This window comes from Folsomia candida, unplaced genomic scaffold, assembly GCF_002217175.1.
Source record: "Folsomia candida strain VU population unplaced genomic scaffold, ASM221717v1 Fcan01_Sc001, whole genome shotgun sequence".
Taxonomy (NCBI): domain Eukaryota; kingdom Metazoa; phylum Arthropoda; class Collembola; order Entomobryomorpha; family Isotomidae; genus Folsomia; species Folsomia candida.
This window is the reverse complement of record NW_019091193.1, coordinates 14,379,679-14,406,872: the sequence shown is the minus strand read 5'-3', so window position 1 is coordinate 14,406,872 and position 27,194 is coordinate 14,379,679. Positions and strand designations below refer to the sequence as shown.

Below are 27,194 nucleotides of genomic sequence, written 5' to 3'. Positions count from 1 at the left end.
AATAATCCTGGCATAACTTTTAAGCATGAGTATTAAAGGTACTAAATTATGTGGTATATATATAACGCAATATTAATGTGATGATTAACACATACGGTAGTTGCGTCATCACCCATGTATGTGCATAAATAGGCAGGTTACAATTAAAATATGATTCACTCAGATTGCACACACGACGGCTTGCTGTCTGGAGTACAATTTCAAACGAGATGTCAAGTTGTCTTACGTATTCACGCGTAAATTGAGATGAAAGGTGGGCACTGGAACGACCAACCTGTCAATAAAGGTCTGAGCTTGTTAGGCCAATTGGATGGCGATGAGTTATGAGACGAGTAAGCTTACATACTTAAGTATCGATGCAATAGGACACGAACGCCCACACAGAATATTCTTAAGGATTGAATGAAAATGTCTCATGCGAGGGCATAACCACGCAGTTTCCAGGCTCATCATCATAAAGTATCATGTCAACAAGTATTAAGGATTAGGAGCACAGTCTAAGGAATTTATGTTTCTGTCCAGATTGGAGTTGGAGTTGAATTTAATATGCTTGAATTTGAATCATCGACACATTCGTGGTCTTATAAAAGGGAAATCATGCCAATGCTCAGTACACTTGCAACCAGAAATCCTTTGCTGTCACGCCTTATTCCATATTTACATAGTCTTCTAAGAGTACCCGTTTAGATAAATTTTGAGTACTTTTCAAGGTCTGCGCACAATTCCTCCGGATTTTCATTTTCAAAACATCTCACAACCGCATAATCAGCCAAAATCGTATTAAATCCCTACAATGCATTCCAAAATTGTCATCTTTCTTGTTTTACTTGGGATTGGTTTAAATGTGAGCGCATATCCAAATTTCCAAGCTAATGAGGATGGGACCATATCAGGATTCTTAGAAGCAGAAGATTATGGTAAAGAGTGCGAATCGTCTTTTTATACGAATTACATAATAGTTAATGTTTGATAATTAATTTAACAAATTTTTAAACAACTTGAAAGATAACCTTGAAGATTCTTTGGGCCAATACCAAAAACGATTTTGGTCACCACACCCAAGTGACTACAACCCTCTAAGACGGTAATATTAGCGCAGTTTCAAAATCTACCACCATTTAAATAATTAATATAGTAACTAATCCTTTTTCAGGCCTGTTCCTGCTCCCCGTGGGTCAAAACGAGACGACGGGGTAGTGTATCACCCAATACCCAGAATAGTCACAATTAAACAGCAACGATCCAACGGCCATGTTGACGAATATCCAGAAAATGTTGAAATTTTTGAAGGTGAGTCGTAGAAGAACGTGAAAAAGTGGAATTAATTGCAATTTTTTAAAATTTATCTAGGAGGACGCCAGAAGAAGCAAACTCGTCCCACAACTTTGATCTTCAGATTAGGGTCTTGGGGACTTCGGGGTGGGCGGAAGCCCGACAAGAATACCGTTGGAGGCACGCAATCTCCGAGTACTTGAACAAATTCCACGAGTTAAATTATTATACAAAAAATATTGTACAACAGGATTGTATCACAATTACTGCTTCTTTTCTGAGACAGTGAGTCATAACTAATTCCAAATATTACGCATGTACATGTGAAAAACCATGTCTACGCAAGAAGTAATTTCCTTCAATTTGGAGACTTTAAAATATATTATTAACGCTAGTGTACGCTTTCTCTGCTTGATCCTATTCTGTGGTGGCGGTGGTGTTTCGATATTCGACCTACTTCGCACGATACCACAGTCACAATAAAATTTTAAAGCAAGGTCGGAACCTAAATTGATATTGTTCTTCTATATTCCACATCCAACCTCTTCGCTTATCAAATAATACTCATGTTCATACTCTCAACTACATGAAAGAAAAATAAAACTTTCAGAAGATTAGTAAACTTTTATCCAATTTGGACTTCCATGTATCTCTTGACGTGAGGCCGATAAAAATAAAAGGAGCAACGCATGTAAAATATCGAAAGGTGGACTACTGATGCGTGACGTGTGAGACTTTTGCTCTGCAAATGCATCTGTTGTTTCGATTTTTATACTAAAATTTGGTCAAGTATAAAGGAAAATAAAGCTTGATAAATTGCATATATAAAATTGACCACAGTTAAATGGCACAGCATGATTAATGTTAATTCTATATTAGCATTATAAGGCATATAAATCGCAATTTTTCGAGTTCATTTAATTTTCCAGACATTTATGATTGAATTCACCGTAGAAAGATTAGAAACAAGAAATTTGACGGAATTGTGTGCATAGATTGAGCCGTTCACTTGTAGAATAGTATTTAGATCCTTAGTTGCGGTAATCTGTTACGGGAATTACGGCAATAATCATATTGATCTCTGTCTTACAGTGAAAGTACGGTAATACATATGTTCAAGTGTTTGATGAGAAAATGAAGAGTTTAAAAATTTAGCAAGCCATTTAGGATTAAGAATGTCGAATGGGGCGAGATACCAACATCGCTACAGAGTCTCGTGGGTTTCCGAGTTTACCGGAGGTAAAAACTGAGACACTGTGAATCTGAGATCCTCGAGTAAGCACGCTACACTCTCTCGCGAGCTGCTTTCTCCGCCAGTGGTACACGCTCAAAGCCTTGTGAACTGCCCACGATCACTTTCACCACGAGCAAAAGTCAATCAGAAGACCATTTTTTACAGTTGTGAAATATCCAAACGTTACTTCCGGTCATGGGAAGAAATGGATGTTTTGGTTTCCATTACCCTCCCAGTGTCAAATTCGTCTTCTGCATCCTTCTCCTTTGGTCGATAATAACAGGTAATTGTACAAGAATAAGTTACAATAACGTCCATTAACTTTGGGTGAAAATGTGTAGCAGGCACGCGTATTTGGGGATAAATTAAAAGTTACAACTAAAAGTACATTCATCGATAGTTCATTTGTTAATACATATTTTGTGTCTCAAGATTTTACTGGGGTCCAACATGGCGTACAAGCTAATCCAGGTCTTTTAATTAAAGTTTAAATTAAAAATAAGGTCTAATATTCGGTTTTAAACAGATGCAAAAAGACTCTACGATGATTTACTCAGCAATTATAATCGACTCATACGACCCGTGTACAATAATTCGGATAAACTCACAGTGAGGTTAGGTCTCAAGCTCTCTCAACTTATTGATGTTGTAAGTTGCTTATAATACTAAACATTTAAATAGTTACTCTAAATATACATGTATAAATAGGATTTTGCATCGATTGCTATTGTGTAATGAATTATACGCTTGTTGTTGTGATATGAATATAACAAACAGTGTAATTTCTTACGCAAATTTCGTAGGTATCAAGATGCGTATACGTATGTACATATGTATGTACGCATCATGCCATTGTGTTTGTGTCCAAGTTATATTTTTCGGTAAAAATACAAGTGCCATAGAGCTATAATTCACACATATGCATATGTCCATAAATTTCCTCATTATTATGTCACATGATTCACAGAGACACAAATCTAGAACTACTAATAATAATAATAACACACTGATAATATGCATTACATATTTGTTGCAAATGCAACATAAAGAGTAGGTTCACATGCATACAGGAAATACGCGACTAATCACGTCATATTACTAACAGAGACATAATTGTCGATCCTTAAACGATGCAATACACAATATTGGTAATCTGGTATTCATGAGAATTATAATTTCAGCGTCAATGCACATTTCGATTACGGAAATAATTAGCAAGTTGTTTATAAGTTTGAACTTAAAAAGTTTATAACATGGTTTCATGAGCAGAATGTCTTCAAGTCGATAACGTTCTAATGTAAAGTTTGATATCTCCATCAGAAAGGACGATTTTTAGGAATACTATTTCCTCCTTACTTAAGCAATTTGATCTTATGCAGTCGGGAATCCAATTTTGAAAAGAATGACAAAGTCCTTTTTCGCCGTAGTCGCCACAAAGAGACGAGGTATTAAAACGGGCAACCTTTTTCATGTCGTCTGAAAATAATAGAAAAGAAAGTCGTCTCCAGCAGCAGATAGCATAAGAGACTTGGTTGTAAATGGAAACAGCTTTGCGACTACATTTGTAAATGTAGAAAGAAACCTAGAGCAGTGCACGGGATGGATTAGAGGAGAGGAACTTCGGATGGCATTGCATTGTATCCAGCACTTACAGTTCACCATACAGCAATTTTCACGGGTTCATTTTGATGGTCTTTCTAAAGTGTGACATTGGAGAACAAGCCTGAATTTAATAGCGGAAATACGACAGGGATAGAATGAATTTCGCTGGTCTTGTTTGAGCACAAATGTGTCGGGATCTTCCTAAGGCTGAAATATTATAAATATGCATTTCCTTCTCAAAATCCGGAAAATATTAGCGATATGTATGTTCGTCTCTAGTTTGCGGATCATCCTCCAAACTTTCTAGTTTTCTCATTCATTAATTATTCAATAAGACGCATTACAGTCGCAGGATAATCTAGTTTACGGCGAACATGTACGCATCTGAATTTTATTGTACGTACAGGAGAACTGTACATATATACATATGTACGTAGATGAAATAATCATCTCGATCCTGGGGAGCAATATTTCTAAAATTGATGCAAATCTGAATCCTACATATATTTTATTACTCTCGTAATTTTTACATAAAAAGATTGATGTCTTTCTCATTTCGGTATTTTTGTGACTTTTGTACATGAACAAGGGATTGATGCGCGAATATGAAATCAGTTCTAAAATATTTCAAATTCGCTCATTTAGAATAAAATACTACCAAATAAGGTCTCCTCAAGGAAGGTATACTTGTGGGTTATTTAGGTCAATCCGATTTTAGAGTTTCACATGAAAGCGAGCATTCTTAGCCATAATCATACTCAAGTAAATAATTGATCATCTTATTATCATTACTTAGCAGCTTATGATTATAAAACTTTAAACGATCTTTCCTCGTGTGAATTTATTTAGACCAAATTATGAGGTAAAGTTAGTATATGTAGAAAATTGTGTACGTACAATGCGTACTACGAAAACTCTTGAATTTATGTACTTTGAAATTTATATTTGTCCTGCGTTTGATTTACTACGAATTAATCTATGCAAATACTGGCATTTCTAACCCCAAACCATGACTAGGACCAACTTTGTATCCACTTTATCAGAAAATGTCAACTTTGGTCGAAAATCCGTACAAAAAACGTGTAAAAGTAATGTTTGGCAAAGTAGGTTGAAGCTGTGGCTTGTGTGAGTTTTATGTTGTTCTGGAGGAAATTGAATTTTATTCCGTCGTGGCGTTCCATGTTGTACGTATCGAAGGTGTAAAGCAGAAGAAGAGCAGGATGTTTCTGGTCTAGGTTTGATAATATTCAGTCTAGAAACCGGGAGGTGGAAAAGGAAAGCATGTAAAAAAAATTCAATACACTTTTCGTAGTAGCGAAGCAAATCATACCGGACTAGGACCCCATCTTGTCAACTTGTGCCGGAAATAAGATATCCACGGTGCTAGAGAAGGTTTTGGAATACAAAATTATGATTGATAAATATTCTCAATATGTCCTAAATACTATGTAGTATGCATATAATGTGTACATACGTGTATTTATGAGCAATACTTTAAATTAAATGTCTTGAAAAAGCGGAATATTAGGATTCATCGAGGATGAAGTACATAACATTTTTATGATAATGAGACGAATTTTGTGATACAATCTCTCACCCAACTCGTTTGTCAACAAATTCTCAACGATCTCAGGAAAATCGAGATCGTGTGGAACATCCAAGAAGAAAAAATATTTAACCTCATTATGGATTCCAAGAAGCACACGTTTAGGGCGGTGTGGTTGATGGGCAATAAAGCAAACAAATTATCGTCATATTTCAGATAGGAGGGTGAAAGTTGGAGAAAATTCGAGGCAAAACGAACTGCTAGCTTTCCATGCTTAAATACATACATACCGTCATGATGCCATCAAATCCCATTTGGTTACTCTCAGGCACTAATGATGTCACAAGGGACAATACTTCTGTATGGGCCTAAAATTTATGTACAGAAAGAAAAGTTGATTTTTAGCATAAAATCTTTCAGATCAAACTGAAAGATAGTAACGCGACACGTTAGAGTAGGACAGCAAGATAAATCAAATATCAATTCAATGTATTACATAGTGTAGTATTACATACGTATTAATATAATGCACGTTGGTGATGGTTATAGGTATTAATATAATGACAAGGATAGAGTAAATTGTACAGGTGCATAATAAGTTTTGCAGTCAACATACTGATTTTGAAAACAATTTTAGTTATAAAAATTACGCCTTGTTTGCATGCTATCTGATCTTTCGACTTCATCCCCCGAGACTTTGGCTACCTGAATCGTTTTTGTTGACTACACATGTCTGCTGCAGCCCGACAGGTTCAGGAACATTTACTGGGGTTTGACGACTGGAAGTTTTGGCTGCAAAATGACTATTTGCGTGAGTGTGGGAATGTTGAGAAAAACGTGTTACGAGTGCTAATGTTTGTTGGATTTTCCACCATTAATCTTACTGTGCAGTGCAGAGCTATCCATTACGGCATTTGGTTTTACTCCAACATGGCGAAATTCAGAAATTGTTACATTGTTGTTACAAAGCGTACCAAGCGGAAAAAATTTAATAAATTATATCTGAGAAAGAATGCTAATAATAGCTTTCTCAACGGAAGACGGGAGTTAGACAGGTTACGTGAATACAAATAGCTGTCACCCGTCAACCATGTCAACTCAGCGTGACTTTTTTGTATGAAAAGAATAGACGCTGGAGCTTCAGTTTACACAGGCCATTACAAAATGAATAATGAGCTATCGCCCATTACTCACGCCCTTTTAAAAAGCCAACCATCTGTGATTCATCATGCAATTTATTCACCAATATTTACTTTGCGTTATAAAAATGATGGGACAGTGAGATGATAATGATTGTGACTGTTGTACTTGTTTTTTCTTTAGCTTATCTACTTATTTTCAGAATTTGAAGAACCAGATCATGACCACCAACGTATGGCTTGAGCAAGTAAGTTTTTTTAACCCTACTAATTTTAATTTGACAACCCTTCAAGTGCAAAAATTAAATCCTTGCTTAATTGCGTGTACATGTATGGGCATCGAAATTTTGTCTGCTTTTCACCGACAAGACGCTTCCTATGACATGATCGCAGCATGTTCTGACTGATCGCAATTTAATACCGTGAAATTTCTATTATGACAATTTAAAAAATTGTGCAGCCAAATTGGTAAACTCGCATTAACCAATAGGCAGTAAGGTGCATGTGTAGCAGGAGTTTATGTATGTAGCAGTGCGGAGTCAAGTGGATTGGTTCGGTGAAAGAGAATCATTTCCATTTACTCTTCAGTTCGGATGTTGATTCTGATTGATTGGTCGTGAAAACCAGGAAGATAATGCGTCCTTTTACCACATTCATTACTTTCCTTGTCAATGGAATGGGATCAATTTTCGAGTCGGCTTAATGCTCTGCTGCTTCGATCGAAAAAGTTAATCAAAGTTTTTGCTCATTTCTAAGAGACTCTGGTCCCATTCTATTCTACAAAACCTTTATCTCTGATTAAATTTAATCTTGCCCCTCACCGTCCAGCAATGCAGGAGTAATTTTATTTGTGAAGAATTATTTCGATTAATTGGTCTTTAGCCAAGTGCATGTTGGGAGCTGGAAGGAGAAGCTATTGTCCAACATTGGGAATTCTGGACCAGAAAAATACTAGTCGAACTTCAAAGGTTTAAAGGCAATCAATTAATTGATCGTCAATGTTCCTTCGAGCATTCTTTCTCCAAGTGAAATCAGGCGAAAGCAAGAGATATGTATGTATGCACCTGGGGAGGGATAGAGCGATGGGAGAAAGGCAGCAGGAAGGAACCAGGTAGCAAAAGTGGAAATTTGTGTCTAGAATCTATTTACTTAAATGGAGGTGGTTTGGTGGATTTATTTTAAACTTATCAGAGCCCACCTTCCTGACGAGCGTGTGATGTTGCAAGTCCAATGCTGGAGAGAGGAAGTGGGAGAAAAGGTAGGAGATGGGCTGGAAAAAATATTGACCTGTTCTCACTGGCAACAGGGCCAATAACAGTCCATTTCAAGAAGCGAATGTCGAATGCGAGTGATGAAGATAAATGCAGGCTAAACATGAGAACGCTCCATTCATTTAGATGTTTGGACAAGCCTCGGCCAAGTGCAACATCTCCTTCACTTTTTGGCCTTTGTATGGGCAACAAAACTGTTTGAATCAACTGTCAGAAATGTAATACTTGACACGTACATGCTCTTTCATATCTGTATATCGTACCCCATATACTGTGTGAGGAGACTGTATACGCAGCGAGAGGATAATGACTCATCAACCTCTTCGCTTCCTTCCTCTCCACTTCCGCTCAATTGTTTAACTTTTGCACTATTTCCATCTCAAGCAAGGCTGCTCCATTAATTGGCATGTAAATAACAAACATTAAGTAACCTGAACAGGTCCAAGTCTTACATATAACCACAAAGTATCCGTAAATTGCTCCTGCTGACGAGGAGGAGATGAATGAAATCTGTAGCATGTTAATTAAGATTCTCAACTTTCCTTTGGGGATGGGTTTTAATGAACCTTTTCCATCTTATTCTCGTGGTGCTTTCTCTTTTCCTTTTCTAGCTTAAGTTTTGAAAAGTGATAGTTTGTGAAAATGATAAATTACTAGAAATAAGTGGATATGTTTGCAAATTAAATTGGGTAGAAGCTGCATGCCATAAATATGCCCATATATGTATGTATGGCTAAGTTACTTTAAAAAGGAAACTTTACTAGAAAAATGCTTTCTCCGCCCTCCACATACTTATCTTAAATTGCAAATATGTAAGTATCCATTCCACTGACAAATTTGTTTATATTTTTGAAATCCTTTGCCCCCCTTCTTGGTGTGGAACGATTTCAAACTTATCTGGGTGAGTATGTAGCTTACGTTACCAGCAGGTGAATATGGAATAGTGTAAGTGCTCTGTCACACCCACCACTCCATACACACCTGATATGAAGATTAGTGTAGTAATTGAGCAATTACAACTTCCAAATTATAGGATCCGAACGAATATGGGGGTGTGACGGAGCTGTATGTCCCATCGGAGCACATTTGGTACGTTTCATTAACTATCCTTGGCCTCCTATTCTCAGATTTGTCAACTAATTCTTGTTGTTTCTTGCAGGCTTCCAGACATCGTGTTATATAACAAGTAAGTCAAGTACTAAGTTCGAATCTGCCTTGATTTTGTCAAAGAAGATGGCACTCTCTACCCGTTTGTTCGACTTTCTCTAAACTTGTTTGGTACCACATTGCTTTATACGACAAGCAGTTACTTAAGATATCCGGGAAAGTAGACGGGCGAAACTAGCAAGATTCTTGGTTTGATGTTGCGTTCATTATAGATGATAATGTGATACAAAGTTGGATTTGGAAGATATTTCCTAAAACCCTTCACCCAGACAGGAAGTACAATGTACAAGTAGTCAACATGAATATGCATTAAGAAAATAATGAACTGAAGTGATGCCTCCTACTCACTTTATGAATCTTATCTTATTGAATCTTGCTTACTTCAATTAGTCCAATGTATAAATTAAGACATTACAGATATGATTCTTGTTATACTTGGTCATTTGCTCTTGGCGTCATAATTTAACGTGTCATTAAGTTGTGAACTCAGAAATAGAACTAAATAACGACGAAGAATTAGAAACTCGTCACGTTCAAGTAGTCAGTTTACGCTATGCATACAGTTTTGGGAGGTAGTAATGCACATAGTTCGATATAACTTTAACCATCAAAATAACATTCATTGCTGCATTACACATACTCGATCTCTTATCCTCTTGTTAATGTTAGAATGTATAGCATAATATTTGCAGCCATGCATAAACAAATTTGCATTCTTGTATGAAATTTAACTGACAACTGGCTGTTTCTTCTTTACTTTCATTGCCTTCCTTGCTTTCTAAAGTGCGGATGGAAATTACGAAGGTAGTAAACACAATATTGTTATTAATTTATAAGCTTCATTGATCTGTTCAGTAATTAACTACTATTTGTTATTATTAGTAACGCTGATGACGAAAGCAACATTGTCTTCGAAAGGAATAATTTATTGGAAGCCACCAGCTATCTACAAATCGTCGTGTGAGATCGACGTCGAATATTTTCCGTTTGATAGCCAGTCATGCACTATGAAAGTAGGTCACAAGAAGGTCATGGCGATAAAAATAAAATAGATGTACATTGTTAACCACTTCGCCCCTATAACGACTATGTGGCGTTTTTGACCATTACGCCGAGTACGACCATGTGGCGTAAGTTCCCTTGGCACCGGAATACGACGATGTGTCGTATTGACCCTTGACAACGGATACGACTATGTGGCGTATTTTCCGTTCACACCGGCCTACGACTATGTGTCGTATCCGGAAAAAATTAGGTCATTGCCTCTCCAAGCAAAGCAAAGCAAGAGTTATGAGTCAACAACCCGCCCTTTAGGCGGGAAGATAAATTGTCTCTTAGGAAATAACATTAGAAAGGGATGCAAAATAAATTTATAGCCAAGTGGCTATATCTAGCCAACACGCCGAGTTGTGAAAACTGTTTTTGCAAGGAAATTTCGACACCGATTTAATTCAACAACGCTTTACGATAAGATTAGAGAAATTGTTTTGCTCGCATGTAGCACAAACGGCGTTTTGGGCGAGAAAACTAAAAGTTTGATGAATTGCATCATTGCAGGATTTAATTATATACCACAAATAATCTTGCCGGTAGGGTAAACTACGTCAAAATTAATGATTACGTATCGGGTAAATCGGGCCGCTGAAATATCTTTTGGGCGGGAAAATTAAAAATTGAGAGATTTCCAGGAATTAGTAGAATTTAGTTTTCCCGCTTAAAATTGATTTCTATTCACCAGATGCGCCATAGTCTATTTTCAAGCAATTTCCTCTCGCGTGATAATTATTCATTGTCATTGCTGTCTATTTAAAGTCATTGTAAGGATTTTTGGTTTTCCCGCCCAAAATCGGCTCCTAAGGCGCTTTAGGCGCTATAATCAATATTTGCGAGTTTACGTACTATTATGCAAGTATTACTCCATGCTTGTCTAACTTTTCATGCAATTACAATCATTTTTAAAATTCGGCGTGTTGGCTATTTTCGGCTATAAACATGGGTGGTTCGCCACAACTCAAAAATGCAAATTACAACTCAAAATTCCTTCTTGAAAGGTTATTCACATCAATTTTCATAAAAAAGTGTCCAGAATAATTCCGGTGGGAACACCATTTTTTAATTCATGGCCCAGGAATTAACGTCATGCAGTAGATAAAAATTTCGGGGTCAAGGGAGGTAAAAATTCGCGGTTACTAGGGGTGAAAGGTATGAAAAAACTCGTCTCCTAGGGTTGAAGTGGTTAAGGTCACAAAACGCTTAAATATTGAATTTCAAGTCGATTGCACAATTTAAGCAAGTTAGGTCACATTGTGTCGAAAAAAGGTCATTGCGATAAAAATGAAGTACAAATAAATTTTTAAGGTCACCGAAGCCTTAAATTTTGAATTTCAAGTCTATCGTGAAATTTTACGCTCTTTACATTTGGGATCAGCACCTTAGAAGGGGAGGTTGTGTGCTATCAAATCACTGATCTTAATGCCCTTTGGATATGTTATAGTGTCCCATGAATGGACAATAAGTGGTTTGATGCCCTGGACACATTTGCGCCCGCCACACCCACTCAAAGGTGCCCAAAAAACGCTTTCACTCCAACTTTCACTCATTAAAATCCACGCCAGAAATCCAATTTTACTCGGATTTTGAAATTTCTTTCACCATTATCCTCCCAGATAGTTGTTTTCTTATATCCAACATCAAACTCAACTTTGTTGATAATTATTTCGTAGGCATAATTTGCATTGTTGATTACTACAACAATGCACTTTCAGAATTTTTAATTTTTAAAATACTAAAAATTTCAAAAAAGTTGAGTTTGATGTTGGATATAAGAAAACAACTATCTGGGAGGATAATGGTGAAAGAAATTTGAAAATCCGAGTAAAATTGGATTTTTGGTGTGCATTTGAGTGAGTGAAAGCTGGAATGAAAGCGTTTTTGGGCACCTTTGATTGGGTGTGGCGGGCGCAAATGCGGCTATGGCATCAAACCACTTGGGGGTTCTTATTGAGTCATAGGACACTATAACATATCCAAATGGCATCGAGATAAGTGAGTTGATAGTGCACAACCTCCCCTCCTTAGAGATTGAGCTATTGAGAAAAACTGGTTGAGGGATGTGGTTTACGCATCCAAATTAAATACGGTGAATGTATGTATAAATATATACAGATTTACATATGTTCGTAAATCGAAAATTATGACAATGTTTATGATTTTATAAATTAATTGTTATGATATCCTTGCACAGTTTGGGAGCTGGACATATGAGTAAGTATGCATTTTATACATACGTATATGTACTTATACAATGAAATATTACAATTGCAAGTTAACAATTTTATTTTATTTTTAGTGGTTTTCAGGTAAGCAGATTGTTATTTTTATCCAAATTCAATATAAAATTTTAATGTGATTTGGTCTAAGGTGAAGGCTATTTGTTCAAATACCTCATCTTGGTACCATTGCAATGTTAATGAAAGTTATGCTCTCAATAAGTTCCATGTAACATTTTCCTGTACAAGAATTCTCTAGCATTTTCTAATGTTGCAAACAAAACAATTCCCATCAGAGATATTTTGGTTGTTTGTTGGTCAAAGATAACTGAAATAATGATGCTCTGATTTTTCTAAGAAAAATGATAAAGGACGGGTACGGACGGAGTGGCGTATGTGATATGAATGACATTTGGATTGCGTGCAGGTTGATTTGCAACACATGAACCAAGATATTGGGAGCAATCTTGTACCGATCGGAATCGATTTAAAGGAGTAAGCGATGATCTTTCTGTTCATTTCATTCATTATGCTTGCACACATATTTGGAACGGCTAACGATAAGTTCAAATGCCTAAAATGTCCTACACAAACTCGGTTTATCAGTATTTGTTTAATAACTAATTAAATTAATAATGCATTTAATTAATTTTAAAAAAACGATTTTTTAAAGTTCTTCTACACAAACTGATTTTTAAACTGGCAGAAAGTGCATAATTATTTTATACAATTATAATTCTATTCAATAATTATCCGATAACTACAGAACTTCAGATGAACACTTGTAAAATATAATTTAAAACTTAAATCATGTATCAATCACATTCATTAATCTTTAATTTCCGCAGATTTTACCTCTCTGTGGAATGGGATATTTTGGAAGTTCCTGCGAAACGAAATGAAGAATATTACCCATGCTGCAAAGGTTGACACCGAAATTATTATGACTCTGACCAGAGCGCTTTCACCGCAAGGTTTCGCATAGTGAATAAAAATATAAAGACTAAATTGTAAGTCAAGAAATACAAATTTACGGAACAGGAACTCAGCGAACATTTATTTAGATTATGATTAGAATTTAATACGATAGAAAAATATTTTCTTACATTCGAAGTGAATGTACGAAGCCACCACCATCATGAAAGCTTACTCAACTTTATTGTGTTTCTGAGACAAGTTATGGTTAGATTTTATTTGTTTTTATCAACTACATAGTTAGTAGAATGTTATGGATTCGTACTTTGATGGTCGAGTTGGTATGATTAAACAAATTTCTTTTCGACCAATCGGCCTCCAATCGACCAAATAATCCTACACATTTCCAAAAAATCGCTTTGTTCTTACAATTCTCGACGGATACATTTGTATGTATATAATCACATAGTTAGTCTTTGTTACAGTACTCGGAACCTTGTGTTTAGAGTTTTAGAGGCGTTCTGGTCAGAGACATAATCATGTTGCTCTTTCCGAAGAACCATACCCAGGTAAACATACATATTATATAAATATAAAAATCTATATGCATAAATATGTCCATTAGATCATACTCCTAAATTTCATTACCAACCAATCATTGCTGTTGAGACTTGAAATACTGTTTTCCCTTCAATTTAACAACAAAGAAAGGACTGGTGAAACTGTTCAAACAAGTGCCGAGAATTAGCTGTGGTTGACTTAACAAATGATCTTTGAAAACTTGCATCATTTACAACCTTCGTCTAGCTCGACGGTTCATTTAATTGCGTAAACTTTTACCAACTTAACAAATGCTCACATCGCACAATGGCTGATTACAGAAAGAATGTGGCAGAATCTAAGCTATTCGTACAGACGTGCGTCCATATACCCAGGCTGTCAGCAGGGTCTAGTAATAGTCCTATCATAACAATTCTTGTCAAGTGTAATTGATTGTTCAAGTTTATACGGGGAGGAATCATTAGACGTCTAATTTCCTAATTTGGAAAACTTTTCTCATGCTGTGCGATTCATTACACATTCCCTGAAATCTCCAGTAAGAATGGAAAGAAGGCCGTCTGGCTTGTTCGTATTGCTAAAAAGAGAACATAATTAAGCTACCTCACTCGAGCTATTGCTGTGAAATTGAGATGCCCTGCGTCAAAATGCTGAAGAAGAAGAATGAGAATGAATTGTAATAAATTAAGTGGCGGTGTTCTATGTGTCCACAACGTAGATAAAATTTCACATGTCACCTAACCTTGCGTCCGTCAAAAGATAAGTCCAACACTGTAAAGACAAGGGCGTGTGCATGTATGTATATACATTTATGTCACTAATACTGATAGGGAGCCTGATCATGGTACATATGCATGTGCTAAATATTTTGCTAAAATTTCATATATGCATTTGCATCTATATAATAGCATTATTAGCTGCACTTTATTATTCTTCTGAATCGACTCAGAACCAAACAGTTCAACTGTTTGGTACACTGAATTATATTTACAAAACGGACATAATAACGAAAAATCACATTGGCTTGTGAAAAAATTCATGACGCTAGATGAGATATATCATGAACTGCAGGAAATATTTTGATTTATGGGGTCGTATCCTTTCACAATATTTCTCATTCCTTCTTGGCACAAATCCTCCACATTTCTTCCTGAAGCAAGACAAGCGGTCTGAACAAATATTTTGAGCCATTTCTTGGGTGTACACAAATTATGTGGGTTGGGCTTAGGATTATTATATACTGGGGGCACAAAATCTTTTTCCATGTCAGGAGCAAGTATATGTATGATGCGCCTGGAGGATACGTTCTCATCCAATTTTACAATCCATGTAGCGAAAACCTTTCGAGCTTTTCAGACTGTAAAATGTAACGTGTTCGAAAATAGACGCTGGATATGGGAGTACGTACACAAGAGGACCATAGTGTACATTTGTAATGATATGACTCATGGTCGTACACTGAAAATGCACCTAGACGTACAAGCACACATATCCATCTTAACTACAATGTGAAAGTTTTTATGCTCTGGTATTTGAACAATGTGCCATATCAAGAGAATTTCTCTTTATCTCAATTTCTCTCAACTTCTTTTCAAAACCAGTCATAAAATGTGAAGTGAAGACATTGCTCTCCCACCCACTTGTGCACTCGCACATTGTTCTCATACAAATGTGTTTATGTGTGTGTGTATATGTGTGTAAAAGCAGTGAGATTTCCTCTCTTACTAAAATCTCGATTCCTGTACGAAAGAGAATTGCATGGCGGATGAGGAGTGGTGAATAACTCCCTGAGCAAGTATGTTCGAGATCAAATGTGTGCTTTTCCTTCGTCTGCACTCTGTCCTAACTTGTACTACTTTCCTGAATTTCCCTGAAGAATTCTTTTCTTCACTATGATTCTCATGCAACCAGTATTCCAAGCAGGAGCCAACAGCTAAGGACCAATTCTTTCCCCACTTTCTCTCTCTTCAGAGTAATCTCAATGATGCAAAGAGGAAATAAAAGTACTCATAAGTAGAAAAATAACATTGCGAGCATTAATATTGACTATTTTTCATGAATTGATATTTTTATCCCACAGATAAATAGTATAGTTCTTGGAAAGAAACATGACGTGTTTGACTAAAATGTGCACTGCTTTGGAAAGAGTTTCATGTGCTTATACTGCTTGTAAAATATGAAAAGGTTGCAAACTCCCTGCATCCTTATTAATTTGCCAATCTTTAATTTTACGATTCGAGTTCTGAAAATAAACGTAATTTGTAGAAAGTCATTTGCAGAGACACTGGTAATCGAAACTTTATGGGTAATAAATGCGCTGGTACAATATCATACTTTGTACAAAACTGAATTTTATTGCTACTTCACCTTCACTTAAATAAGCCCTGAAATCAAAGCCTAAAAATGTTCCTGGATCGTCATCAGCTAGATTAATTCCTCTGTTGCTGTTACTATTCACTCTGTTGGCTCATAAATAGAGTTGAGATTCAATAATAATTTTGCAAAGAAATTTCATATTGGGAAACTTGCCTGATCCTTTCCTTTTATTTCGTTTCCTTTCTTTACGGTGTAATTAGATTGAGCAGGAGCGAAATTTAATTTTATGACAATCTCCCTTGATGATGGTAGTGGACCGGATAAATTTGATTAGTAGGCCAATCTAAACCAACTAGAGAAGTCACTAGGTGGAACTATTTATAAAATTGAATACGTCTTGTTGTGCACACATTCCTGACATAATTACGCACTCATCTAAATGACATCCCTAGGATCTCAAAATGTCTGAAAATTGATAGCCTTAGTCTCGTGTACTTAAACGTATGTACGATAGGGGAATCCTAAAAGGATATTATTTTTCCATACGTTTTGAAATCCTAGTGATATCGTTTGGATGAGTGGCTGATTGGGATGTATGTATAGAATTTCAAAATTCATTTGAAACACGTCAGGAAAGCAGAGAGTTGCAAATTGGTCTTATGAATATATTTTGTATGTCTGCGCTAACTTTGGCACGCTGTGTGGCATGCTTTTATATGTGTTGATTGTTTCAGACATAACCTTCAATGTGACAATGCGGCGGAAAACTCTGTTTTATACAGTCAATCTTATCATACCAGTAATTGGTAAGACCATAGTTTATTAGAATTTTTCCAATAAAAGATGGACGAGGCTAAGAAAAATGAAGTAATGTTTCAATGTCTGTGCAGGTATTTCTTTCCTCACAGTACTCGTGTTTTACTTGCCTTCAGGTAGGTCAGAAAATGAGTGTGAAATTATTTACAAATATACATTTTTTCCTTCCTGATTTTCTGCTTTCTGGATGAAATTTTAGACTCGGGAGAGAAGATTACATTGTGTATTTCGATTCTCTTGAGCTTGACAGTTTTTTTCCTCTTGTTGGCTGAAATCATCCCACCCACGTCGTTGGCAGTTCCTCTTCTCGGAAAATACTATACGCTAATTTGGATGCATTACATATATAAAACGAGCATTTTTAAAATGTGGTGACCTTTTAATTGAATATGCTATTTGTGTATTTATGTAGAGACTGAAATAGCACTAGGTCATAAAAATACACTTAACATATTTTCTAAGAATTTCCAGTTATCACATTTTTTTGCTGTGCATTTAGGGTAATTTTTGTGCATCCAAACTAGTGTTAATGTATGAGTTTTTAATGCTATTCACAATGGTCCTTGTCACCTTGTCAATCTCGGTCACAGTTCTGAACCTCAACGTACACTTCAGGTAACTTTTTGTCGTATAAATCTACATTTTGCATGTCATTAAAATTGTGGACCATGTTTTTATAGTGTTAACAAGGGAACCCTATGTACTGTCACATTTCGACTTTCCTTAGGATGGTCTAAATTGATACATAATTTAGTGTAGCTAAAACTTTGTCGTATGACATACGGTATAAAATCACGTTTATGTGAAATATTTGGCGAAAGCTGCACCAAAACGTGCAATTTTTCCAATGCTTTTAACATATGTGTAGATAACAGCCTGCGGAATAATGAAATGCAGTTTATAAATTATATATAGGTACCTGTCCGCAATTTTATGCTGATCACCAATATGCAAAAAAACTATGCAAACATTGGCCAATTTTATTTCAAATAGCGAAAATCTGCAGAATTTTCTAACTTTGAATTTCGTGGTTTTTTGAAATTTTATCAAAATTTCAATGCTAAACTTCTTTTATTTAAGCATTGCGCAAAAAAAGTTTTCAAAAAATAATTTTTCTTATTACAACTTATTATTTCAATATAATAATTTTATTTCAATTACTTATTAGAAAGGGTGAAATTTTTCGCAAATTGAAACCCGCAATTTTTCACGAAAAAAATATAATGACCAATGCTATTCTATTATACGTATTTTTTCAAAATTGTTGGTTATATTTATTTTAGAAAGTTGCAAACAATTCTGGAAATTTGTATCGTCAGCTTCTGACATATTCAACAAAATAACTTTTCCATACCTCGTTCAAGATTTTAAGCCTTTTGGAAAACTTGAGTAAATCTCATCTATGAGGGACCCTGGCATATGTATATATAGGGCACATAAATATAGGGCGCCCTATATTTATGCCACTAAATACCACGAAATACAAATTTAGAAAATTTTGCAGATTTTCGCTATTGGAAATAAAATTGGCCAATGTTTGCATAGTTTTTCTGCATATTGGTGATCAGCATAAAATTGCGGACAGGTATATAATTTATAAACTTTTCATTACTCCGAAGGCTGTTATCTACACATCTGTTAAAAGCATTGGAAAAATTGCACGTTTTGGTTCAGCTTTCGCCAAATATTTCGCAAAAACGTGATTTTGCACCGTATGTCATATGACAAAGTTTAAGCTACACTAAATTATTTATCAATTAAGACCATTCGAAAGGAAATCGAGATGTGATAGTACTTAAAGTTCCCTTGTAAGTGCAAATGTTGAATGTAGGATATCACACGATTGTGCAAGTGCATGACATAGGTCTTCTCAAATGCAGTGCCTAAGTTTTCGATAGCCAACAATGCCAAACATCTGCCGAAACCCCAAATGAGATAAAATAGACCATCTGGGCCCTGACAGCTTTTAATGTGAAATGGATACTGCTTATCCGTATTTTCCTATAAAAGTATTGGCTTCTATTCATGTCTGCTGTCAAAAATTTAAGTGAGAATCAATAAAAGGACCCTTTGTTGATGGCATGGCTCATTTTCTAGTCTAAATATAATTCAGCAATGTGCATACACATTATTTTGGAGAGAAAAATGAAATTTAATTCAAAACCTGATTCTCCATATTTATACTGCCATAAAGTAATGCATGTTCTTCTCTCTCACAGATCTCCCTCAACTCATAAAATGTCGCCCTGGGTGAAGAAGGTGTTTCTCGAGTTAATGCCACGCTTTCTGTGTATGAAGAGACCAGAATATCGTCCTATATATGCCTACGAGGGCGATTTTACAGCTACTTCTGCCACAGCCGGAAATAATGACTATGGCATGAATTTTGGCACAGGGTACGATATTTTTCTACTACACTTGCCCAATATTACGCCACTCGTCCCACACCCAGCGGGAACATATTTCACAGAATCGTGAAGAAACCGTCTGTATATGACACCATGTAAAAGTTGCATGCGTGCATGCCCCAAGCAGCAATAGAAGTATACATACATATGTCCTATATGAACGTTGAAAGGGGTACTTAACCCCAAAAAACTCGTATGGGGCTGCTGGGGATAAATATTTCTATTCTTGCTTAGGGGGGCTTACGACACTAGTCCTCGGACGGAAGAGTCTAGCGTGGACCATTCACGACGTATGAAATCTTTCTCCGACGACTCTTGTGGAGGTAATTCGTTTCAGATTCACTTTCGTAAACTTTCTTTAGATTAAACTCATTAGGTTTTCTAGTCGTTCCTTAATCTTTCTCCTTATTATTGTGAAACGAGAACTTGCCGCTGGGCGTAATAACCCTTCTGTTAAACGCTTGCATCCAATTAACATGATACATTTTTAACCATCCTACAAAATTTCACAACCGCGTGGTTGGATGATTTCTCAAGTTGCGCCACAGTTTTCTTTCCCATTACTTCGGGACACGAGGATTGTACGGAGAGCGAGGAAAAGTGGTATTCATTTCCTTATAATAATGGTATTTTCCGTAACCCAAGAATGGAACAGATTAAAACTCACTTAGCTCTCTCTCAACTCAGGAGGGGAGCTTGCGAGGTTGATAATAACAGATCCTGATGCCCTTTGGATATGTGGTAGGGTCCTATGAGTGTACTAAAACCCTGAAGTGGTTTGACTCCATAGCCACATTTGCGCCCGCCACACCCACTCAAAAATGCCCAAAAAACGCTTTCACTCCAGGTTTCACTCATTCAAATCCACGCCAAAAATCCAATTTTACTCGGATTTTGAAATTTCTTTCACCATTACACTCCCAGATAGTTTCTTTCTTCAATCCAATGTCAAACTCAATTTTGATGATGATTATTTCGCAGGCATAATTTGCGTTGTGGATTACTACAACAATGCTCATTCAGAATTTTAAATTTTAAAAATACTAATAATTTCGAAAATATTGAGTTTGATATCGAATTGAAGAAAGCAACTATCTGGGAGTGTAATGGTGAAAGAAATTTCAAAATCCGAGCAAAATTGGATTTTTGGCGTGGATTTGAGTGAGTGAAAACCGGAGTGAAAGCGGTTTTTGAGCATTTTTGAGTGGGTGTGGCGGGCGCAAATGTGGCCATGGAGTCAAACCACTTCAGGGTTTTAGTACACTCATGGGACCCTACCACATATCCAAAGGGCATCAGGATCTGTTATTATCAACCTCGCAAGCTCCCCTCCTCAGTTGTCGTCATCATCATCGTGTCGTCCAATGAAAGTGTGAGGGACGAAGAGAGAACGTGAGAGAGTAATTCATATTCGTATTCGTCTGAATCTTGCATCTGTGAGTGGTAGTGGCAAAACGCTGCTTTTCCCACTTAGGAGGAGAGCTTCACCACCTGCCCTTCACAGATCTCGATGCCCTTTGGATATGTAGTAGGGACCAATGAGTGTACTATAACCCTGAAGTGGTTTGACTCCATGGCCACATTTGCGCCCGCCACACCCACTCAAAGCGGTGAAAACCACAAAAAGTTACCAACTTCAAAAATCCACCAAAAATCCAATTTTGATCGGATTTTGATAAAATTTACATTTTTATAATCCCAGATACTTGTTTGATCATATCCAGTAGCAATCTCAACTTTTTTGAAACCACTTCAGGGTTTTAGTACACTCATGGGACACTACCACATATGCAAAGCACACCAAGATCTGAGAGGGGCAGGTGGTGAAGCTCCCCTCCTTAGAACTTTCCTCCAATTTCATCACTTCAAAGTTGATTCTAGTTTGCTCAACACACTTATCTGGGAGGGAGATTATACGATAGTCTTATTTGCTAACTCGTTCCCAACGTCAAACAGAAAATTATGTACAAGCAAGGAGAGTATAATAAATTAAATGCATGTCCACATATTATGACGAAGGGATGGACGAGATTTTTTCATGCTAAGCTACACGGTGGCACATGTAAGTATATATGTGTGGTTGCGTATTAAAGCTAGGGTAATCTTGGTTTTACATTATAATCCTTAATCCACGAGTTTCCATTTTATACTATTAATCTTTAACCTGTAGTCCAAGAAGTTAATCTCCAATTGTTTTTCTAAGGGTCGGATTTATAGAGAAAAATAATATTTACCATTTTTCTCTAATCGTAATCTCTAATCGTAATTTTTCTAACTGCATATTCGAAACCGCTTGTCACAAAAGTTTCAATTGAATCAACAGCAGTTTCGTATACTTCCACATTGCTCAATAAGATTATGTAAACGGGAAAATAAATAAATAAATAAAATAATAAATTTTATCAACAACAAGGGCAAGATTTTACACGTAAGTTTAGTGTCTGTTCAATGAACAACGTGTTCTCTTTCCCATATATTCCCCCCACTCTAATCTCCTCTCCACCACTCGACAAAAGTGGATTTAATTTCCTCGGTTTTACTCCAGATACGGATAATACAGAATTAGAGTCGCAGGGGAGGAAATGGATTTAATTACTTATTTCCGTCTTAATTCTACTTTCCCTATGAATTATGCATAGCTTAGAAGAGATGTTGATGAGATACTCGTTTGCAGCTAATCAAATTATTCTTGTACAACCTAACGTCAACATCCACAATTCTTGCATCCCTCCGCTACATGCTGCAAATAAGTGTAACATAATTTTCAGAAATATAGGTATATTTTGTTACACTGCACGAAGGATACCTCGACCAAGCAGTGGGTTGTTGATGAATTTACCATGTATAGGAGATAGGAATTATCCACTGTATATTTTCCCTGACAAAACCCGTGTCGAAATTAACAGAATTTCCACACTTTGATGACAAAACATACATCAATGATTAAAGAGAAATGAGACCGAGGTTAGCTTGGACATATTTTGAAGGTTATCTCACTACTCTTTGATGTGCTGGTGGGAACTTATTTAGCTTATGGGCATATTGAGTTTGAAAAATTTCCAAAATAGACCACGTCGCTGTTTGTTTTACTATGCAAGAATAATTACAACATGCGCAAATACATTAAAAGTTTGCACATTTGATTTATATAACTACTCGCTTTTAGCATCATAAATTCAGTTTTGATGGTTTGTTCTCCCATTTATCCATCGTAGGACAGCGGTGACAAGACAAAGTCAAATCCAGATTTGACCACCCAACAAAGTCGGTATATTGATAAAGAATAGGTTGGCCTGATAAATTTAGGATGTCCTCACAAATGATCCAATAGAAAGGAAACCGACTCATGCACAGTGAACCACAAAATATAATGACCAATGTTCGCACAGAGGCCGTTTGCCAACTGGAATTGTTTGATCCATCCTGCCGTCGCGGTTATCCTTTGATTCTTCAGTTCTGGTGTCCCTTTAAATAGTTCAGGCAGAGAACCTGCAGATAAATTGTCATCATTAGGCCGAAATTGCTCTTTGAATCTCTCCCGATGTACCAAGGACCATGTAGCTGTCGGTTGGAGGCATGCAAATTATTAATTGGAATTCGAATGAGTGGCATCTCTTCGTCCTCCACTATTCAAACTGCTACTGCTGCTTCTAGAGGTTTATTTTCAATCGTTCGTCCAATATCTGAACACATTTAGCTTACAATGATTATCGGCTTGGAGACTACATATGTATGCAGATGTTCCCCAACAATAATACCTAAAGAGAGCTTTATTTAGTTGTACATGCTTTAATAAATGTCAAGGGTTTATAATTCGAGTGAGTGTTTCAAGGTTATCAGGATTTGTAAAGTGTATTAAATAGCTAGAATGAATCCGAGTTTGGATTTTGTAGGATCTGGATTCGAACGAATCAGAATCAACTCAAATTGGTGTATGTGCATATAGTGTTGCATGGATCCTCATCGTGCAGAAATTCGGTACATTCGAATCCACTTGATATTCGTGTGTAATACTACAGTGTAAGAAATGCAGGTTTGTAGAAAATTCATTTTGGAGACTTGGTGAAAGTTGAGCGAGCAAAAGTAATTTCGCATTGGTAGTGTTTTACAGACTTTTTAATTTAAGAGATAAGTTACACTGTCTCGCAACTTTCCTCAGGGTTAGGAAGCCGCAAAAGTGTTGGAATTTCAGTTATCAGCTAAGTGAGCAAAACTTCTTGGGAGAGATAGTGTAGCCTAGTGGATGGATGGAGGGAAGCCTTTGATGTTCTCAATCGTGTCGTAAAACCGTAAAGATATTAACGACGGCCACAAAAATATAATCATTTTGCTCCAGATACCACTCTTTTGTACTTTCTCCACCATTTCTTATCGGACAGGAAGCTCAGGGAAGTCTATACTTGTTTAAGCAATCGGGTGTGCACTACGGCGTGCGAGAGAAAGTGGAAATACCGCACCGAACTACTTTCCTCCTCCTCATCTCCAAAGCAGACCTTGCAGCAGCACAGTTTGAGTGGCGGTGGTGTTGGCCCAGTGAAATCGGAACCCTTAATAAAACTCGTCAAAGGAATGTAATTTATGCTGCATACTGGTATTAATATCCAGACCACAGTTTACTCTCATAAGGAGAGCGGATGAGCAATATATGGAAACCCTTCTTATATATGTTGCAGCCTTGTGGTCAAAACTATGTATCTGTATGCAAACTACATATGCACATGTAGGGATTTTAATTTGCGTAAAAATGCTAGAGAAGTATGTAGCCTAAAATCTTTTGCAATTGTTTAACCGTGGAATATGCATGCATGTATATAAATATGTTTGATATTTGCTTTGCGTATTGCAGGTTTGGGAATGCCATTCAGCCCAGAGATATCAGCTGCACTCAAGAGTGTACAATTTATAGCTCAACATATCAAGGAGGCAGACAAAGATAACGAGGTAAGTAACGTAACGAGCCTTCCAGTCTCATTGGACTCTTAAGTGGCCAAGTTTAGTCATTTATATAGTTTAGGAAATATCATCTACACGTGCCCTTAAAATAAACAGCACGACACAGATACGCACTGCTCTGTTGAGTCATGTACTCTTTGGTCACAAATTTTTAAAACCTTGCATCTTACATTTCAAAGAAACTTTTTTTTCCTGCTGTGTCATTCACCGTTTGTAAGCTATACCAAGGAATATGAACTTTACTGATATTTACTCCTTGGTCAGAATGACATTAAGCCGGAAATTGATGGATCATTAAGATTTATTGGAGCAATTCAGCAGGTTTGAACTGGCATGAGTATGCAGGAGGCTCGCACAAGAGAAATACGTATGCAGTATCATGTAGCCTTGTGAGTGGGGGAAATCAGTCTACAGCATGTAGCACAGAGTCACAGGGCTGCAGAGACTACTGTGTAGTTTAGTTGTGAAAGTTGTGGTTGGCGTGAGAGCGTTAGGTGACACGATCCCAGAAGCCGAGCCGAAGGGTCCGAGAGATTTATGTGAGCTACTTTTAAATTTGCGAGAATTACTTGGCGAAGCTCAAATGGATTTCTCAAGTTGCCATTTAAACCCAACAACCTTAAATCCCACAGCCCACCCTTTCTCCGTCCATCCTGCCAGTGGTTAGTTACTTTGGCAGGATGAATGACTTGTCATTGTCATAAGGTTAGTTTGTTTGGAGTTTCTAGTTTTCGTTCTGTATGTGCACAAAGCAAACACAGAGCCGCGTAGCCGATGCTGCTGTATTTGTTCGTGTAGAGAAACTGTGGCTTGATTAGTTAGTACAAGGCTGGGAAATTGTTTAGCTGGAAATTGTTGTCCTTATCAAGTCATTTTGAAAATTCAGTGCCACTGCATTGCATTACTGGCACTCACAGTGGCACGACTAATCTTAAGTGAGTAGTGTTCTTTTAGTCTGCACCGATGCGAAACGAACAGTGTTTCATGGAGAATGATGGATGAGAATTAATGAAAGAAATAAGAGGCTTAGGAACAATAAAGTCTTTAGAGAATTTACTGCTAATTTTGGGTCTCTGGGCTTAACTCTGCGTCTGTGTACATGTATTTTGTGAAACTCATCCTTCGTATGTAATCACTAAACTGTGACCTTTTTTTCTTAAAAGGTGATTGAAGATTGGAAATACGTAGCGATGGTAGGCATTTAAGTATCTTACTCCATCATTTTTTCCATTACGCTATTTGTACAAGTCTTATTACATATTATACTCTAACTTGAATAAATATATTTAGGTTCTAGACCGCCTATTCCTGTGGATTTTTACGTTGGCCTGCGTCCTTGGAACTTGCCTAATTATATTGCAAGCACCAAGTCTTTACGACGACAGATCTCCCATTGATCAAGTCTTGTCTGAAATTTATTTTCAGCGGACGTCTGTTGAAAAACCCAAGAATCACGTCACCCAATAATCAATGAAGGACAACACGCCTACAACAATTGTACAGTTTATTTATTGTGCACATATTTAAACCCAATTTTCTTAACACAACAGTGCCCTGCATGGTATCAACCAGGAATCAGCGACCAAACCTTGTCAATAAAAACAAACCTTATCAAACAAAATCACGCAGCATAAAAATCAAATATTTTAGATTGAATTTGAATATCTGTAGACACGTAGTATTATTTACTCGATATGAAATATAAAGGAATATAGCAGTGTCGTTTCTACAAAGTAACAATAAAAATATGTACATGAAAATGTAAGAATCCTCAATATTTTGAGAATCGAGAACGGTATATGTAAGCTTCGTAGTGGTGAGTTTCTCGTACATAAGTAAATAGCTTCCAGAAAATTGAACATTTTTAGCACAGACCAGGGAATGAGGGGGAGGAAGAAAGTTGATAATGGTGTCAGATGGAAGGAAAGCCAACTACATATATGGCAAGATGAATGTTGGTTTCAGCCAGCATCCAGCAGCAAGATTTGAGCCGTCTCTCTCCCCACTCTAGGAATAAATCAGGGAAAGGTCTTTCCAACAAATCAACTTTGTCATTGACACTTTCGCTTTATGTGCAAAATCCGGCTGGAAGGCAAATATTGACACCCCACATTATACAATCTAACCAGTCAACCTTGTTTCCATTTATGAATTATCCAGTTCAATTTGTGGTGGCACAAACTGTAAAACTATTTCCTCCGCTTATCTAGAATACGTAAAGACAATGATGCAAGATCCATGCTTGCTGTGAACATCACCTCCTTCACTTCACCAGCAACCATCCTAATCCGAGAGTGGGATGGCAGTTAGTTGAGAAAATTGGAAAATTGATGCGTCACTTGATTATTTTGGATCCAGCAGTCCGACTGGTATGAGCATGAGCACATGTCTTATCAGCACTTTCCCTTGAATTCTAAGATAAATGGTGAGAACAGATGAGGTAGAAATTAGAGTTTCACTACCTCAGCGTTTTACCTTCACTTTTATTCCAGTAAGAAAATACCTACAACTGCGTCTTGTCTGCGTGAACTTTCACCACTAGCCAAGAAGCATCTAGTCGCTGTCTACGTCGTGTCCTGTTCTAAATATGAAGGCCCTTTGTATATTTACACATGTAATAAATAAGCACTTAAGTACTTACACATTTGGTGTCATAATTTCATGTAAATATGTAACTGTATCAGAGTGAAATCTTAAAATAAAAATAAAAAATGAAATTGCAGCAATG

At 36.7% G+C, this 27,194-nt stretch overlaps 2 protein-coding genes across 5 annotated transcripts; both read left to right on the top strand.

Moving 5' to 3' along the window:
* The first annotated feature begins 521 nt into the window (after positions 1-521).
* LOC110846357 lies at positions 522-1,971 on the top strand. The gene is made up of 4 exons (XM_022093080.2): positions 522-917; positions 1,006-1,084; positions 1,154-1,290; positions 1,351-1,971. Exons 1-4 carry the CDS (start codon positions 794-796, stop codon positions 1,473-1,475), a joined length of 465 nt encoding a protein of 154 aa, XP_021948772.1. The 5' UTR covers positions 522-793; the 3' UTR covers positions 1,476-1,971.
* A 570-nt stretch (positions 1,972-2,541) lies between these two features.
* On the top strand, positions 2,542-27,193 carry LOC110842922 (acetylcholine receptor subunit beta-like 2). 4 transcript variants are annotated; one of them, XR_004834552.1, is made up of 24 exons: positions 2,542-2,789; positions 2,939-2,977; positions 3,033-3,154; positions 6,997-7,041; positions 8,939-8,965; positions 9,098-9,153; positions 9,224-9,250; positions 10,016-10,035; positions 10,114-10,244; positions 12,476-12,495; positions 12,581-12,590; positions 12,928-12,995; positions 13,349-13,425; positions 13,973-13,984; positions 17,024-17,095; positions 17,180-17,221; positions 17,305-17,424; positions 17,651-17,720; positions 19,325-19,501; positions 19,748-19,836; positions 24,360-24,454; positions 25,630-25,659; positions 25,757-26,835; positions 26,959-27,193. XR_004834552.1 is itself a non-coding variant. In XM_035850650.1 (24 exons), the coding sequence occupies exons 1-23, from the start codon at positions 2,702-2,704 to the stop codon at positions 25,931-25,933; spliced, it is 1,614 nt and encodes a 537-aa protein (XP_035706543.1). In that variant the 5' UTR covers positions 2,542-2,701; the 3' UTR covers positions 25,934-25,963; positions 26,677-27,193. The 4 variants fall into 4 exon arrangements, 2 of the variants coding, with proteins under 2 accessions (XP_035706543.1, XP_035706541.1); XR_004834551.1 differs by having other exon boundaries at positions 25,757-26,891; XM_035850650.1 differs by having other exon boundaries at positions 25,757-25,963; positions 26,677-27,193.
* The last annotated feature ends 1 nt before the right edge of the window (position 27,194 follows it).

Coding starts and splice junctions, on each gene's coding strand:
- LOC110846357 (XM_022093080.2), top strand. CDS start 794: ATGCATTCCAAAATTGTCATCTTTCTTGTTTTACTTGGGATTGGTTTA. Junction 918..1,005: donor CTTAGAAGCAGAAGATTATG/GTAAAGAGTGCG, acceptor ACAACTTGAAAG/ATAACCTTGAAGATTCTTTG. Junction 1,085..1,153: donor GACTACAACCCTCTAAGACG/GTAATATTAGCG, acceptor ATCCTTTTTCAG/GCCTGTTCCTGCTCCCCGTG.
- LOC110842922 (XM_035850650.1), top strand. CDS start 2,702: ATGGGAAGAAATGGATGTTTTGGTTTCCATTACCCTCCCAGTGTCAAA. Junction 2,790..2,938: donor CCTTTGGTCGATAATAACAG/GTAATTGTACAA, acceptor TTGTGTCTCAAG/ATTTTACTGGGGTCCAACAT. Junction 9,251..10,015: donor GACATCGTGTTATATAACAA/GTAAGTCAAGTA, acceptor TGCTTTCTAAAG/TGCGGATGGAAATTACGAAG.